This window comes from Crinia signifera, chromosome 4 (genome assembly GCF_055691185.1).
Source record: "Crinia signifera chromosome 4, ASM5569118v1, whole genome shotgun sequence".
Taxonomy (NCBI): Eukaryota; Metazoa; Chordata; class Amphibia; order Anura; family Myobatrachidae; genus Crinia; species Crinia signifera.
The window spans coordinates 88,001,483-88,018,690 of record NC_139220.1 but is presented as its reverse complement, the minus strand read 5'-3'; the positions used below and the strand labels follow the sequence as shown (position 1 = coordinate 88,018,690).

The 17,208-nt window shown below is 42.5% G+C and overlaps 1 protein-coding gene across 1 annotated transcript in view; it reads right to left on the bottom strand.

Annotated features, from left to right (window-relative positions):
* Positions 1 to 17,208, bottom strand: part of HSPA4 (heat shock protein family A (Hsp70) member 4) — a 52,165-nt gene that overhangs the window by 13,943 nt on the left and 21,014 nt on the right. Inside the window, exons 7-12 of the mRNA XM_083181965.1 lie at positions 14,425 to 14,669; positions 11,472 to 11,548; positions 10,565 to 10,716; positions 10,247 to 10,353; positions 7,630 to 7,763; positions 87 to 268 (exon numbers count right to left, since the gene is read on the bottom strand). Coding sequence (XP_083038091.1) covers positions 87 to 268; positions 7,630 to 7,763; positions 10,247 to 10,353; positions 10,565 to 10,716; positions 11,472 to 11,548; positions 14,425 to 14,669 — 897 coding nt within the window. The remainder of the gene's footprint in view (positions 1 to 86; positions 269 to 7,629; positions 7,764 to 10,246; positions 10,354 to 10,564; positions 10,717 to 11,471; positions 11,549 to 14,424; positions 14,670 to 17,208) is intronic.

Sequence of the window (17,208 nt, the reverse complement as noted above, 5' to 3'; positions counted from 1 at the left end):
AAGACATTGGCAAATCACACCTTATAAAATCACGCTACTAACATTTCCATAAGCCTATCAATATTCCTTTGAGCAGTCAGCAGTACCTCCTCATCTTTTGCAGTCTGGTCCGTTTCCATGGGTTCTTCCCCCTCTTCCGTTTTGTGTATCTCGACCAGTGACGCACTAGACACACTAAATATGCCATGGACGTTTACCCGTACTTTCACCTTCACCTTAGAGCTAGAGCCATCAGCCTGCGGGACCACCTTCTGCACATGGAATTGACCTAGAAGAACCAAACAAAGTTATCAGCAGAGCAAAGCCACGTCTTATATTACCCACAGCAACATTGCATTAGTAAATACTGAAAATAATGTTGTGCACAACACAGCCCGGTATTTGTGCAAAAAAATAAGGTTCCAGTTACACTACAACAGTAACCAAGGGTTCAAAATGAAGCGGATACTGCCAATAAAAGTAGCATCATATCTCGCAGCACAACAGGAGGAACATTTACAGACTTCATACACTGTACATCTTGCAGAGTGTTGTACCTCTAGCACAAGTGCCGATCTGTTCTTATCAGAATAAAAAAAAAAAAAATGCAAACCTGCACTCGTTAGGAGCAGGGGCCAGATGCACCAAGCTTCAAAAGTGATAGAATGGAGAGTGATAAACAGCCAGCAAATCAGCTCCTACCTGCCATGTCACAGAAGTTTAAAAAAAATGTCAGGCAGGAGCCGATCACTCTCCATTTTATCACTTTTGAAGGTTGGTGCATCTGGCCCAAAGACTTTAGATGCAATAATTCTACATAGGTTTTAAACTGGGATTTCTTTTCACCATCTCCTGGTCAGGTGAAAGTAGGGGAAATCCCTATTTTAAAGCAAAAACTTTGATGTTTCCCCCACGGATACCCAGGATCTGGAGGATAGGTCAGTTCAAAGTGGCGATAAGTTCAAATGGTCCGCAAGAGTTGTTTGGGAATCCAAAGTGTTTGTGCATAGCATCTTACCCAAAGCATGGTGAGGTTATGTGGTACACTAATTGGGAACCCTTTCCTTTTTTTGTACTCCTAATTTAAATAGAACATTCTGTAGATATAGCACAAGGGTTATGGGGAAAACCAACGTTCAATCTTCCTTATTCATTGACAGGTTCTTATATAGTAATGTAAGTGGAGGGTGGATCCGCACAGACTATGGTTCATATCAAGTAATTATGTTAGACTAATTTGAAAGACCAATATTTGAAACTATTGACGAAAAATCTCCTAGTCATCAATTGGTGGTGCGCCCAAACATTCAGAGAATACAACTGAATAGAAGGGGATTGACTTGCAAAGACGCAGGTCACAAAAAAGCAAAATGTGCTTTTTGGGCGCACTCTTTGTATATGATTATGTAATGTAGTATTGATTCATTAAAACGTAACTTTTATTAAGACTTTACCTAAAAGAAGGATGACTATCTAACTCTTCTTTGAAAAGAAAAATTCTCACTTGAAAGAGAAAAAGATTAAAATGTCCGCAAATGCCAGTTTTTGCTCTGCTATGAATGAGTCAGAGCATAAATTGGTCAGGCATGCAGTTAACGTTACTGGTCATAGGCATTCCTTTTGTAACGCTGCCTATTTATTGAGGCGTTGTGTAACCGTGATTACTCACTCCCTCTGATTATTTTTCAGGGCAAGTGCTGACAATTTTATTGTGACTAATAGTGGAATATATGTCCTATTGTGGTCACTGTCAGGTTGCTCCTTGTGTTCAACGCTTGTGGTTATGTATTGATGGTCTAATAGGTCTAAGTATTTGAACCATTAGTTTAATTATTCGCTGTGCAACGGACAATCAAAATAGCCATGTGGGAGTCTTGGCTCGCATTCATTAAAGGAATCTCACACACAGATGGAAATATTCCCCTGCAGTAGGTTTCTCCTTGGCATCATGTCATGACCAACCATGCGTGTACCATACCAGGTGTTCACCAGGGACTTGGCCTCTGATTACTTGTCTGGCCCCCTATATATTCTATTGTTATATAGAAGTATTTAGGGGTATACAGGTACACTGTGTGTTGTAGTCACCGTTATACGATGTCAGGTTGACTGCTGTGGGGAAAAAATAGAACACTTCTGCTGTCGGGTCAGATATATGTCATCCCTGATGCGTCTAGCAGTGCAGGGAAACTATTCATATAACCTGGCCGGATGAGAGTGTTGAAGAGATCACAGTTTACTGGAGTATAGTCGGGTTGCTTGTGTACCAAGGCTTCTGCTTTTGAGGATCTGTATTAATACATCGAATCCCCAATGAGAGAGCCTGTTGCTGGTCACCTGCTGATCCCGGGAATTATTAGATACTCTCAAACAGTGCACATACATACATGGGTAATTTTTTTGGGTATATTCCCAGTGTGCACATAGATTTTTTAGTAAACTTAATCGTTTGTCATAACAGTCTTTTACCACAATAATACGTATTTCTTATTTGAAGCTGCCTTATAACTCCTCTGTGCACATAAAAAGATGATTAGATCGATGTCACCACCTTTTGGAGATCAAACAGCACCTGTAATAAAACGCTCTGCATACATACGTTGTACTGATTAGTGCTATAGCCTTATAGCCACCTGTATCATATACATCTATTCACTGCTGGGCTATCACACTACACAGATAGCTCCACTGTGTCAGGCTACAGCCTGTGATCCCCTACCAACTACTGCTATTTGATTGCAGCTGTTAGGGTAGATTTAACATACAAGGTTGGTTACTTACAGCGCATACACATCACGAGATGATTGGATCAATATTGCCACTTTAAGAAATAAAGCAGCACCAGAAGTCAAATACTCTGTATATGTCAATTTGCACAGAAATGGTACACAGATAGCTCCACTGTGTCAGGCTACAGCCTGTGATCCCCTACCAACTACTGCTATTTGATTGCAGCTGTTAGGGTAGATTTACATACAAGGTTGGTTACTTACAGCGCATACACATCATGAGATGATTGGATCAATATTGCCACTTTAAGAAATAAAGCAGCACCAGAAGTCAAATACTCTGTATATGTCAATTTGCACAGAAATGGTGCTATAACCATACAGCCACCTGTGCCATATACAGATATCCACCACTGGGCTGTCACATCAAACAGTTAGCATCGCTGTATTCAGGCTACAACCTGTAGTCTCCTATCAAATATCGCTGTTTGACATCAGCTGTTTGGGGCAAATTCACATAAAAAAACTAATTATCTACAGAGCGAAAAAGGTGCTGTGTACACATGGATATGGTGTGCATATACCACCAGGCTATTATCTAACCACAAGCATATAAACGATTCCTGCCTCAGAATGTCTACTGACTCTGTAATCAGAGATCAGTTGCGTGGTACCTGACCCGGCAGGCTGGATAGCCGTGTCGGGAGGGGGTCCGAGGTAGCCGGCTGTTCAGTGCACATCAAGAGGTGTAGCGTCTGTTATACGCTACTGGCATGTCACTCTAAGCCTGGCAGCCGGAGTTCAGGACAAACGGAGGGAGTTAAGCCTGCGGAGGACGCGGATCTGGTATGGTACACGCATGGTTGGTCATGACATGATGCCAAGGAGAAACCTACTGCAGGGGAATATTTCCATCTGTGTGTGAGATTCCTTTAATGAATGCGAGCCAAGACTCCCACATGGCTATTTTGATTGTCCGTTGCACAGCGAATAATTAAACTAATGGTTCAAATACTTAGACCTATTAGACCATCAATACATAACCACAAGCGTTGAACACAAGGAGCAACCTGACAGTGACCACAATAGGACATATATTCCACTATTAGTCACAATAAAATTGTCAGCACTTGCCCTGAAAAATAATCAGAGGGAGTGAGTAATCACGGTTACACAACGCCTCAATAAATAGGCAGCGTTACAAAAGGAATGCCTATGACCAGTAACGTTAACTGCATGCCTGACCAATTTATGCTCTGACTCATTCATAGCAGAGCAAAAACTGGCATTTGCGGACATTTTAATCTTTTTCTCTTTCAAGTGAGAATTTTTCTTTTCAAAGAAGAGTTAGATAGTCATCCTTCTTTTAGGTAAAGTCTTAATAAAAGTTACGTTTTAATGAATCAATACTACATTACATAATCATATACAAAGAGTGCGCCCAAAAAGCACATTTTGCTTTTTTGTGACCTGCGTCTTTGCAAGTCAATCCCCTTCTATTCAGGTTCTTATATAGCTCATACATATTCCGCAGCGCTTTACAGAGATTTTAACATTCACATCAGTCCCTGCCCCAGTGGAGCTTACAATCTATATTCCCTACCACATGTACATGCACAGACAGACATTCTAGGGTTAATTTTTTCTTTTTTGGGGGGGGGGGGGGGGGAGCCAATTAACCTATCAGTATATATATTTTTGGATTGTGGGAGGAAACCAGAGTACCCAAAGGCAACCCACGCAAATACGGGGAAAATATACAAACTACGCACAGTTAGAGCCATGGTGGGAATGGAACCCATGACCTCAGCACTATGAGGCAGTAATGCTAACCATTACACCATCCGTACTGCCCCTCCTTACTTTAGATGTGAAATGTAGTGGGCTTGCGCTTTCTTTGGCACCACACTTACTTCAAATCTCAGTCTTGCATACACAACGGTTTCTTTATGCAAATACCACAGGTCAAAGAGTCTTGAAAAGGAACTGTACATCCAAAACGAGTTGACACTGATGCCACACACTCCGCCTGCCACAGACGATGCACGTGTAAGGAGGACGGGAAGATCCATCTAGAACCAGTGAGCGGCCACCTTGCCGAGTGACATCTGAAGCGTGTATCGGCCGGAACATCTGATTGCCTTCACCACTTGTCCATCCCACCCCTGAAAGCCTTTGTTTGTGGAAATTTATAGTGTGTATTTTGGATATTAAAAGTTGTTTTTAACCTTGAAGCTAGGGAGGCCAATCCCGGGGCATTTTTTCAATCCCGGGATTCGGTATTGAAAAATGCTCAATCCCGGGAATCCCGGGATTGGCCTCCCTAATAAAAAAAAAATGCCCCCCCCCAAATATCAATATAAATGCCCTCTTATTCGCCCCGCCTGCCCGTCCGCCACTCTTCCCCATCCCCCTGCCCTGCACTGTCACTTACAGAGGTATGGTGACAGGCAGCAGCAGGAGCGATGTCCGTCCGTCCATCCATGCAGCGGCCAGGCGGGCGGCTGAGCGACTATGCTTGTGCTGAAGTGCACTGACAGGCATGCGCAGCCTGGGCGCCGTCATGACACTGACAGCAGAGCGGACCAATCAGCCACCGGGGGGTACGCAGCAGACAGCCGGGCAGCATCCGAGCCATTCTAAAGTGCTCAGCGCTGCCCGGCTTTGGAAAAAAAGTACATTTAGCACTGGGATACTAATCCCGAAATCCCGGGATTGAAAGCTTCAATCCCGGGATTCAAATCCCGCCGATTTTAGGCCTAAATCCCGGGATCCCGCCGATCCCGATCCCGGGATTGGCCTCCCTACTTGAAGCATTTGGAGCCGAATATTTTTAAAGATACCATTATGGGAATGCAAGATTGAAATTGAAAGCAAGTGTCATATGAACCACTTATGTCCTGTTTGAATGAAGTTATCACCGGTCAAAGAAACCATTACGGGCACGCGAGGTCGAATCCTCAAGTAAGTGTTTGCCTTTTATTAAGTGCCAGAAGCTTTTGACCTGTGGTATTTGCATAAAGAAACCTTTATGTGTATGCAAGACTGAAATTTGAAGTGTGGTGCCGAAGATAGCACAAGCCCATTACATTTCACATCTAAATCAAGGAGGATTTAGGAGAATGATGGTCTCCTGGAGAAACCAGCTGGTTTTATTAAATTAAAACATTTGTCCATCGTGCCAGGTTACTAGTAACCCCGTTTGTTTTGCATTCTGCAGATATACTTTATATTTTTTTTAGAGTAATGCACATTAAGAACCACAAAACTTCTGAAAAACGAATATAGGATAACACTAAAACTTCTGTAATAGCAAGAATGTATCATGCACATGCAATTTGTGATTTTCTTATCAAATGATAAAGGGCATCCTGGCAATAGACGTTCATAATTGCTAATTGAATTCTCCCACTAGTCTGAAGCAACTGCAAACATTTAAAATAGAAGTCACAAGTCTGTTCATAAGTATACGATACACTTCATCCAGCATTGCTGCAGTCACACCAAACAGCCACTCCTATCATGCAGAAATTTTGAGAATTTTTGGTCAGCAAATTTTTTCCCTGAAATCCAATGCTAGGTGTGTGGGCCGCACAAGGAGTCTGCGCAGATAGTACAATATGAAATACCTAGATATAGCGGTGTGTGACTTAGGCCCTTATTCAGATCTGATCACAGTACAAATTTGTTTGGAAAATGGGCAAAACCATGTGCACTGCAGGTGGGGCAGATGTAACATGTGCAAAGATAGTTAAATTTGGGTGGGGTGTGTTGAAACTGAAATCTATATTGCAGTGTAAAAATAATGCAGCCAGTATTTACCCTGCACAGAAACAAAAAAACAAAATAACTCACACAAATCTAACTCTCTCTGCACATGTGACATCTGCCCCACCTGCAGTGCACATGGTTTTGCCCATTTTCCAAACAAATTTGTACTGCGATCAGATCTGAATAAAGGCCATAGTCTCTAAAGACACTCAACAACAACATAGTTAAACAGGGCCTGGCTGCTTATTCACTCCAGTAAAGCAGGTAATGTATTGAGGCTAAATGTAAGAGGACACATCCGTATCTATATACACACACAATTTAGATACTTGATATGGGAGTTCCGCGCCTAGCCCACACACTTCCCAATAGACCTTTAACCTTAAGAATCATGACTTTAAACACACAGGATGATTCAATTTGGTTTGCAAAGCACATTTGCTTTGATCAGGGACAAAACCCATGTGCACTGCAGAGGGGGCAGAGACTTAGATTTTGGCAAGTTATTTTGTTTCTGTGCAGAGCAAATACTGGCTGTTTAATTTTTAAACTGCAATATAGATGATATCAGTGTGAAGTACACATACTCCACCCAAATCTAAAGCTGGGTACACACGGATAGATTTGAAGCCCAATGTGGGCGTTCTCGATCGATGGGAACGACCAATCGTTCCGTGCCATCGTTAACAATGCGCGTACCCGCGAATCGTTAACGATGGTCTATGATCTTTCCTGCATGCAGGAAGATCATAGACAAATCTTTTGTCAAAAAAGACATTACATTTTTTGGTTCTTTGTAACCAAAGAAGAAACACCTTGGTTATAAAGGAGCACAGAAACTCCTTTCTTGGATAACATGATCAGCTACATAAAAAAGAACAGATTTTTCTACACAAATCCCAGCTGGAAATAACGTTCTAGCATCTGAGGGATTCAAAAGAATTCTAAACAATTACTTATTGTTTATGAATGATCTGAAGAGACTCATTAATCCTGTAGGCTCGAAGTACAGAAAGGGGCAGAAAGTGTGGTCTGTTATATGGAATAGAAGACTACAACTCCAAATATATGGTGCCATACGCCTTAAGAGTTTCATTTATTATAAAAAAATAAAATAAAAAAAATGTATATACAGCAGTGCTTCACTTACCTAGAGAGGGATCTGGATAGGGCAGTTCTTTGGGAGCACTGTAATAAGCATCCAGATTAAAAGGCTCCTTTCTGTAGAAAGTAAGCACTTTGGAGAAGGGTGCTGCGTGATTCTTGGGAAACACTTCACAATCACTGAAAGCAAGAGTACAGGTGGTTAGTTTAAATACCAAACGGACAGCAATGACCACTCACTGAAGTACACAAGGTAACGGCAATGCTCACATGCAGAAATACATTGTAAATATTTAACATTCCCATATATACACCTCGCCCCCATTGGAAACGGGATTAAGTTCCTTAACACATTATCCAACATTCCAAGAAAAAAAAAAACCCTATTGCGCACCCATGGCAAGCAGATCGGGCACTAGTTGGGAATAAAACACATATCTAATGCTAGGTTATATTCTGTGGATCTATAATGCAGGCACATTCTCAACCACAGACCTCAAGGGACCCCAACTGTGCAGGTTATAGGGATATCCAGACTTCAGTACAAATTGTTAATTATTAATAACAAGTTATTAAGTCATCTGTGTTAAGGTACGGATTTCACCAAAACCTGGACTGTTAGGGTTTTTTTTTTACTAAGATGGGAGCTCTATTGAAGGAATGTTACCTATAACAACCAGAAACTATTTAGAAACTTCTAGAAAATATATGGGAAGTTGCTATGGGCAAAAAATCCGATTCCATCTTCTAGAACAGTGGTTCCCAACCTGGGGTACTAGTACCCCTGGGGGTACTCTGCAGACCAGTTGGGGGTACTTGAAAATAATATTGGTAATGGCGGACAATGAAAAGGTCTTTTGATGGCTGAAGAAGACCCATTGCCATGGAGACAAACCATGTTGTGTCATATGCCTGACCAGCAATCCACTGGGAGCTTACCATGCTGCCCTCAGACATCAGCAGTCATCTACCCAGCACTGACAAAGGTGGAGGAAGCAGCAGCATTAATCCTACCGGTGTTAGCGTGAATACTGGAGATAATACACAACCAGTGTCTAGACACAGAGGGCGGTATTCAATGAGCCTGATTCGCCATGTTTTTATGGCGAATTTGTGCTGTTTGGCGAATTTCTGACTAAAACGGTGAATCACCCTATTCAATGAGCAGATGGCGAATACATTTGAAGGTTTTTTTCACCATGATTCACCGAGTAGCACTCGCTATTTTTTTATGGTGAAGTGGAATGTGAACTTTTAAAATAAAGTGTTCTGTTTTTTACATTTGGTGTAAAAAAATCAGGAATTTTCTTCTGAGGAGGGGCATGCTATTTTTATTCATGTGCTGTAAGCACATGAATATATATTTAATTTTTAAAAAAATATTATTATTTTTTTTTTTAACACAGCAGCCAGCAGGGGGCGCTGGAGCCGAGCCGCTCATTACATATTCATATATTCACTGCACCCGATGTTACGTTCGGGTATAGTGAATATACGTGGCCCCCTGCTGGCACCCCCGGGGGGCAGCCTGTGCTGCCTGGCACCCGGGGAGCCCACCTGCCCCCCACAAACGTTCAGGGGCAGGCAGAGAGACTTCCATCTCTCTGCCTGGCACCCTCCTCAGGCTCCCTGCGGCAATCGCCGCAGGAGCTCATATTCGCCTGTCAGGGGCAGCGAGCCCCTGACACGTTGAATACCGGAGCCCGCTGGCTCCGGAACGTGGCGAATGTGCAGCGAATCCTAAAAAGGATTCGCTGCACCTCGCAGGTATTCACATTGAATACCGCCCAGAATGGCAAGATTCCTTGCTGTATACTACTTCTCCGCTCCTCCTTAATATAAGGACATGCATAAGGATCCGCATACCGCTAAGTACTGTCCATATTTCAAAATGAGAGGAGGGGGTACTTATCAATGAAAAGCCTAATCAAGGGGTACGGGAGAGAAAAAAGGTTGGGAACCACTGTTCTAGAAGGTTCTAAATAGATCCCGATTGGTTGCTATGGGCAACATCCGATCTTCAATACAGCTCCCATCTTAGTAAATAAACCCCTTAGTGTGCCTGAAGGACCGATCTTCTGAATGCTTGATCCAATGGAATTAAGAACAGTGATTTATGTAAGGCAGTCCATATTTTAAAACCGTCCTCATGGCCCATCAACCGTCCAGGTTTTAAAGGCCCTCCATGCTTGAGCTGACTATGCAGTTGCACCATCTTAGCATAATTTTTTAAATTACGTTATTTATATAGTGCACACATATTTCGCAGCGCTGTACAGAGAATATTGGAACATTCACAACAGTCCCTGCCCCAGTGGAGCTTACAATCTATATTCCCTACCACATGTACCTGCACACGCACAGACATTCTAGGGTTAATTTTGTTGGGAGCCAATTACCCTACCAGTATATTTTTGTAATGTGGGAGGAAACCTGCGCAAGCACGGGGAGAATATACAAACTCCGCACAGTTAGGGCCATGGTGGGAATCTAACCCATGACCTCATTGCTGTGAGGCAGTAATGCTAACCATTACACCATCCGTACTGCCTCAAGCAGAGATATCCCTAAAACCTGGACTGTTGTGGTGCCCTGAAAACAAATGTTTGGGAACCACCGATTCATACCAGTCAAAGCTAAAATACATAATATATATACCTCACCTTAACCCTTCTTCGGCAGGTGAATTCCACTTCAAGGAGATTGGGTATGGTACCAGATCAGTGATCGAAAACTCTCGCACTTTAAAAGCCGGAGACAGAATTGCACACTACAACCAAGGCAGACAAAAAAACATTAAAGTTTACTAGACTGATAGCAGTAACCAACATTTCATAAAGCAGACAGCCATTATCAAATGACAAGAATCGTAGGTAAGTGAGTAAAGTGCTGCAAATACAGATGCTGCAACATGTTCAAACATTTGAAAGACACAAATGAACAGAACTGTTCCCCTGGCTATGTATACAAAGGCCACTTGCCTGTAATGCGCAGCCTCTGGCTACTGCTTCATCAGCATTCAACGTTGTGCTGACTTCTTTACCAAAGTAACGAATGATTCGCTCTTTTACAGCTGGGATGCGTGTGGCACCACCAACTATTTCAACTGCATAAATATCTTCTTTCTTGAGCTCTGTAGATAAAAAAGGCCGATCAGACAACTGGATACAGGTTATAGAAAAGCTGAATCCAAACCTATTAGTTCAAAATGCTGAAATCCCTTAAAATATCAGAACGTAAGACTAAAATAAGAATAAAATCAAACATTTAATGCTCAGCTATAGTTCTGCAGGGAAACAAAATGGACTTCACAAATTGTATATATTATGGTCTAAACCACAGGGACAGTCCTCGGGACCCCACACAGTTTAGGTTTTGCAGGTCTCCTCACAGAATCACAGGTGAAATTAGCTCCACCTGTGGGTCTTTTAAAAGGTGTCAATGAGTAATGAGTACAGCTGTGCAACTGTCGGGAGACTTGAAAAATGTGACCTGTGTGGGGTCCTGGTGACAGTTTGAGAACCCCTGGTCTAACCATACAAATAAGGAATAAAACAAATTGAAGTCCTGTTACTCAATATAATGGTGGGCATAGAAATGTACAAATACAAAGATAACTGATAAGTTTCCAAACTTAAATGAAAATAAATAAAAGCAGTAGCACAGAATTTAAGAGGCTCATGGCAACCTGCCCAACCACGACCAGCAAGATTTTGGGATACAACTCAACGGAACTAAGAAGCCCTATTCTAGGGCCTACCACATTTAGATAATACAGACTAGAGGGCTGCCTTTATTGCTCATTCATAGATGAGACCATACTAAAGTATATGTACCCCAACACTGCTTTATAAAATGCAGCACACATCACTGCTCGTGCCTACTTACTAGCTTGTTCCAACACGCTGCGAAGTGGTGCTTCAACGCGAGACAATAGACTATCACACATTTCTTCAAAGTGACCCCTTTATTAAAAAAAAAAAAAAAAAAAAAAAAAAGAGACAAATGGCTTTAAATAAAACAATGATGGAAGAATACAGATAGGTAAATAAGACAATGGAGGTAATTTTCTGCAGTACTCTCAAAATAAGATTCAAATCATTAGAACTTCACTAGAAAGAGTGACGTCACATGTCATCAGCCACTATGATAGAGAGCATGTAATCTAAATAGTGTACGGCATTAATATACCAGATCTCAACCTCTACAGGTAGTCATAATAAAAGTGAATTCTTAAGACTAAACACTATATAGGTAATTATACAGCTTTGTCCTCATACACTTTTCCTTTATGCATCATGTGGAACAAAATGTTTAGGTATGGCTAAAACACTCCACCACATTTGGGAATAAGTAGCATATCTAAAGCAACACCACAAGTTATGGCTATGGGCAGTATTCAATGAGAAAAATTCTCCGTGTTTTATGGCGAGTTTGTGCTTTTCTCGCGTTGGACAGAGACTTTTGCTCTCAAAAAGCGAGCAACCCTATTCAATGTGCACTTCTCGCCGTCTTTCTAAGTGATTTTCGCCGTGTCTCTCCGTGTAGCAATTCTCCATCTTTTCATGGAGAAGTGGAATGTGAACTTTTACAATAAAAGGTTTTTTGTTTTAAATTTTGGTGTAAAAAAAAAAAAAAAAAAAAAAATCAGGAATTTTAATCTGTGAAAGGGCATGCTATTTTTATTCATGTGCTTATAGCACATGAATATATATTTAATTTAATTTTTTTTTTATTTTTTACACAGAGCAGCCAGCAGGGGGCCGGGAGCCGAGCCGCTCATTAGATATTCACATATTCACTGCACCCGATCATTACATATGCACGGGGAGCAGTGAATACCCGGCCCCCTGTTGGCTCTCCCAGGGGGGCAGCCTGTGCTGCCTGGCTCCCGGGGAGCCCACCTCCCCCCCACATACATTCTGGGGCAGGCAGGGAGACTTCCATCTCCCTGCCTGCCACCATCCTCGGGCTCCCTGCGGCGTCACCTCATGCACCGGATTGGCTGATACTCGCCGCGAGGGGCGGCGAGTATCAGTCACATTGAATAGTGTATAAAGTGCCGTCACGGAGAGTCTCCAAACATGGAGAATCTCCGCAAAAACACGGCGAGTGCATGGCGAGCGAAAAAGAACGCTCGCCATACACGGAGAATAATCACATTGAATACTGCCCTATGTCACAGCTAGCTTGTGATACCATCTTTCTTGACTAGGATACACAAACATCATGAGCTGCATTTTTGTGTTGGCAGCTCTTTGTTGAGTGATTGGGAACAGATAGATCACCTAACACTGCATCAAGCCACAGCGCTCTCTGCAGGGGATATCTAATAGCTGTTTTCTAGTGCTGTTTACCAGTTTTATTGACTGGGGCAGCCACACTCCCAGTAAGTATATAGGTGCGCACACACGTACAGATTTGTGTCTGAACTATCTGGTAGGAGTTCTGGTGGGAACAAAAACCTGGAAATGTATGGGAGCAAATGACAAATCAAAAAATTGTTCCCAAACACTTGAAAACAGACACAGACAGTCATCAGTCAGACAAATTGTTTAAATCGTTCTGATATAGCAAATTTATCAAAGCATATATATTTTTTTTTCTTTTTTCCTGCATTTGGTTGGACATTTTTGATTGTCATTTGCTCCCATACATTTCCAGGTTTTTGTTCCCACCAGATAGATCAGACAGAAAAATCTGTACGTGTGTACGCACCTTATGACAGAGGTGAGGATGAGCTCATAACTCACTCACCTAATTAATGATAACAAAGATTTCATTTGCAAGTAATAAATAATTTCTTTGTATTATTCTAATATCAATACCATACGGCTACACTTTGTTTACATAAAACATAGAACAGAGGGAACCATTCATCTTCAATCGGTCCCTGACTTATTCACTCTGGGGACCGGCTTTGCACATGCGTGTATTTGAGAATGTGCAGGGCTGCTGTACAACACCTTCGGCGACTATTACAGTAGCCCAGACGTTCGTATGTGAAGGGGAGGGAGGGGGTGGGCAGGAGGCATCTGGATGGAAACTCACAGCTTCTAATGGGTGTTACCCTGGGGACGTGGGTGGGTCAATGCCTGCTGGGAGTGGGTGGCTGAGTTACAGGACGTAAGCGGCCCGCCCTCTTTGGCGGACACCGAAGGAATTAAAAGTCAGTGTCAACTTATTTCCGAAGGCAGGAGAAATAATTCTCCTGCTGTGGACTCATGCGAGGGGATGTGTTAGTGAAGATATACATGGTACAGAGGGGATTCTTCAAGGGGGCCGAGCATTTGGTGGGAGGAGTTTCAGGGCTCCCTGAGACAAGTATAATCAGGCCCAGAGTTTGGTGCACCATACCATTTGCTCATAATTCTCCTACCTTTATTAGCTTGCTTAAACTAATCTGGGGCTATGAATAGGACATTAAATCCAGCCCTGCTTAAAGTGCCACAGTTCTTACCAGTCTAGTAAATTATTGGAACTCATAAAGGAAAGGGACTTTATCCCCTTGAGTGGTGGGTTTTCCTAGGGCAGGACAAACCTACCAGACCAGGTTTGTCCTGCCCCAGAAATACTCACCACACAGAAGGGGCTGCTGCCACTTGGAGAAGTTTGGGGGAGCTCAGGCACCCAAACAACGAACTGCCCTGATCCTCCTGAAACCGTAAGGGGGAAGGGAATAGTGGTGCGCCCTTTCTTTACCGTAGCATGTCAGGAAATGTCTTGGGTGAGCCTGCTCCTGCATCGCTGCTCAGCCAGAGAAACTTCTGGGCATACCACCAAAGTGGTTAATAAGAACTAGCTGGGATAATAGAAATAAGTCATATTGGAAAACTCCTACCTGTTCATGGATCCAGAGACATCAATATCATTCATAAAACATTCAATATTTAGCGGTAGCTCTGAAGCATTGGCGCTCATCAACTTCTTCAGTTTCTCACACTCCTGAGCAAGTCGCAGCAAAGGCCGAATCTTAGACTTTATATCCAGCTTGTACTTCTTGCCAAACTCCTCACAGAAATAGTTAACCAGAACGTCATCAAACTTCCTTCCACCAACAGAAGGATCAAAGGCGGTAGCTAGAACCTGACAAAGAGACGCAGTATAGACTTAGCATGGCATTCTTGAAACACCAACTTAAAACCCTGACAATGCCATGCCAGATTAAGAAAAGCATGTCCGTCACAGAAAAAACCATGATGTATAATTGTACCTGTTAATTCCCTCCAGGAGGCGCAGAGACACTGGGTAAAGACTAGAGAGGTTGGAGTCTAGGCAGGGGCATTTTAAGAGGAGGCCATGTGCATCCTCCTCTGGCGATGCCCCCTCCTCTCTGCCAGGAGTAGCTCAGCCTAGTAGGGTCTGAACACTAGAGCTTGCAGACCCTAGAACTCCAGAAAAAATTGAAACCCTTGGGGAAAAAATAAAAATAAAATCTGGTGCCCCTTTGAGACAGTGCAATGAATTAGGAGGCCGGAAGAGATCAAATGAACTCTTAACACAGGAGTTGGAATTTGTGTTCCACGCTACCAAGAGTAAAGTAGAACCAAAAACCGGTATCAAAGCTGCTCTCTGCATAGAAGCTCAAGCAGCAATATGCATAAAAATGGCTGTATACCGTTATGTGGCAGTAGGAAAGCACCTGCAAATGGCATATAAAAATTATACCACACACACACACTTCATCCCTCTGGTGTGGACCCCAAGGCATTGTATAACTAAAATCCGATGTAGCCGATTATAATATATTTACAATACATCTCAGGCCTTCCAAGGCAGCAGTCACCGACCTAAACAGCAGTGTTGCAGTCACCAGCGACGGGTGTTTGAGTGGCAGGGCCTGACACTGTCTGCCCTGAGAGGAAAAAACCTGGAAAAGTAAAAGGGGACCATCTAAACCAGTTACATTGTGCCCACATTGAAGTCACCAAAAGAAAAATAGCTTGCTGGTGTCTGGAAATTAGATATGCAGGAGAGGGAGGCAGGACACTAGGACAAATTTTATAAAACATTTGGTGGGCACACTTAAACCTCACCAGGAATTACCCAGTGTCACTGTGCCCCCTAGTGGAGGAAGAATGTTCCACTTTTTGTTAAACAATTTGAAGTCCTGCAGGACTGGGGGAGGAAAAAAAAAAAATTTCATCTTAGTATTATGCCCAGGTCCACCTAAAATAATTTGATATTTTAAGTGGAAGCATTTGGGTCATTCCACATATATTGCTCAGTGTCTTCTTTTCATCAGCGACCAGAGATGGTCGTTGATGAAAGGGAACCTCTCTGGCGGTGCCACAGAGTTAATCAGCTGGTCGCGGGAACAAGCTCCTGCGATCAGAACGGAGCTGAAAACGGGAGCGCGCACCCGGCGATTTATCGCCAGGGCACACTCCCATCACTGTCAATATGGTCGCCACCAACCATATTCCCAGTGATATCAGCCCCTATCGCAGCCGTGTGTACATGGCTTTAGATGGACAAAACCATGTGCACTGCAGGTGAGGCAGATGTAACTTGTGCAGAGAGCATTAGATTTGGGTGGGGTTTTACTTCAAAGTGAGCTCTATATTGCAGTGTAAAAATAAAGCAGCCAGTATTTACCCTGCACAGAAACAAAATAACCTCACCCAAAGCTAAATCTCTCTGCACACGTTACATCTGCCCCCCTGCAGTGCACATGGTTTTGTCCATCTAAGAAGGATTTGTCAGAAAGAGTGAACTAGAATAAGGCCCACAATTAGGATGCTTAATAAAAGGTTACAAGGAGAGCAGGTTTAATCGCACAGGAAAGTGTATTTAGTAATAGATATGTGACCCCTCAAATAATCATGGTATGTGAATATATTATTGAGATGAGGGTGTGCTATCACTGGACACAGAATTGAAAGCAAAATTTCTTGGGGAGCAAGGAGGAGAATGTCACTTTGATTCACCAAAGGGTATAATAAAACATAACCTTTATTATTTTATTTCCTAAAATCTATAGCGAAAATAAAAAACAGTACAGACATAACATAGACATGTAAAAAAAGGATAAAGATATCCTTATAGCCGTCCCACTCCCCAAAATGTATATAAATGTTTTTATTTGAGCTGCAATCACGTATTGTCCTGTAACTTAGGGGGTTATTCTAGTTCACTCTGACAAATTCCTTCTTATATGGACAAAACCATGTGCACTGCAGGTGGGGCAGATGTAACTTGTGCAGAGAGAATTAGATTTGGGTGGGGTTTTACTTCAAAGTGAGATCTATATTGTAGTGTAAAAATAAAGCAGTTAGTATTTTCCATGCACAGAAACAAAATAACTCACCCAAATCTAATTCTGTCTGCACAAGTTACATCTACCCCCCTGCAGTGCACATGGTTTTGTCCATCTAAGAAGGAATCTGTCAGAAAGAGTGAACTAGAATAACCCCCTTAGTAGCAAGTATTGCTGATTTTTTTTTACTCTTAGAACTTTTTGCAGTTACTAGCGGTATGGGCTGTGCACATCACAATAAAATATCTATTTTAAAGCTGGGAGGTGAAAAGTACCCACAAATATATGGTCACACACCATGCGATAATCTCTTAATCAGAGTGGTGAAATATACGGGCCTGCTAAAATGCACCAATCGGGTACCCA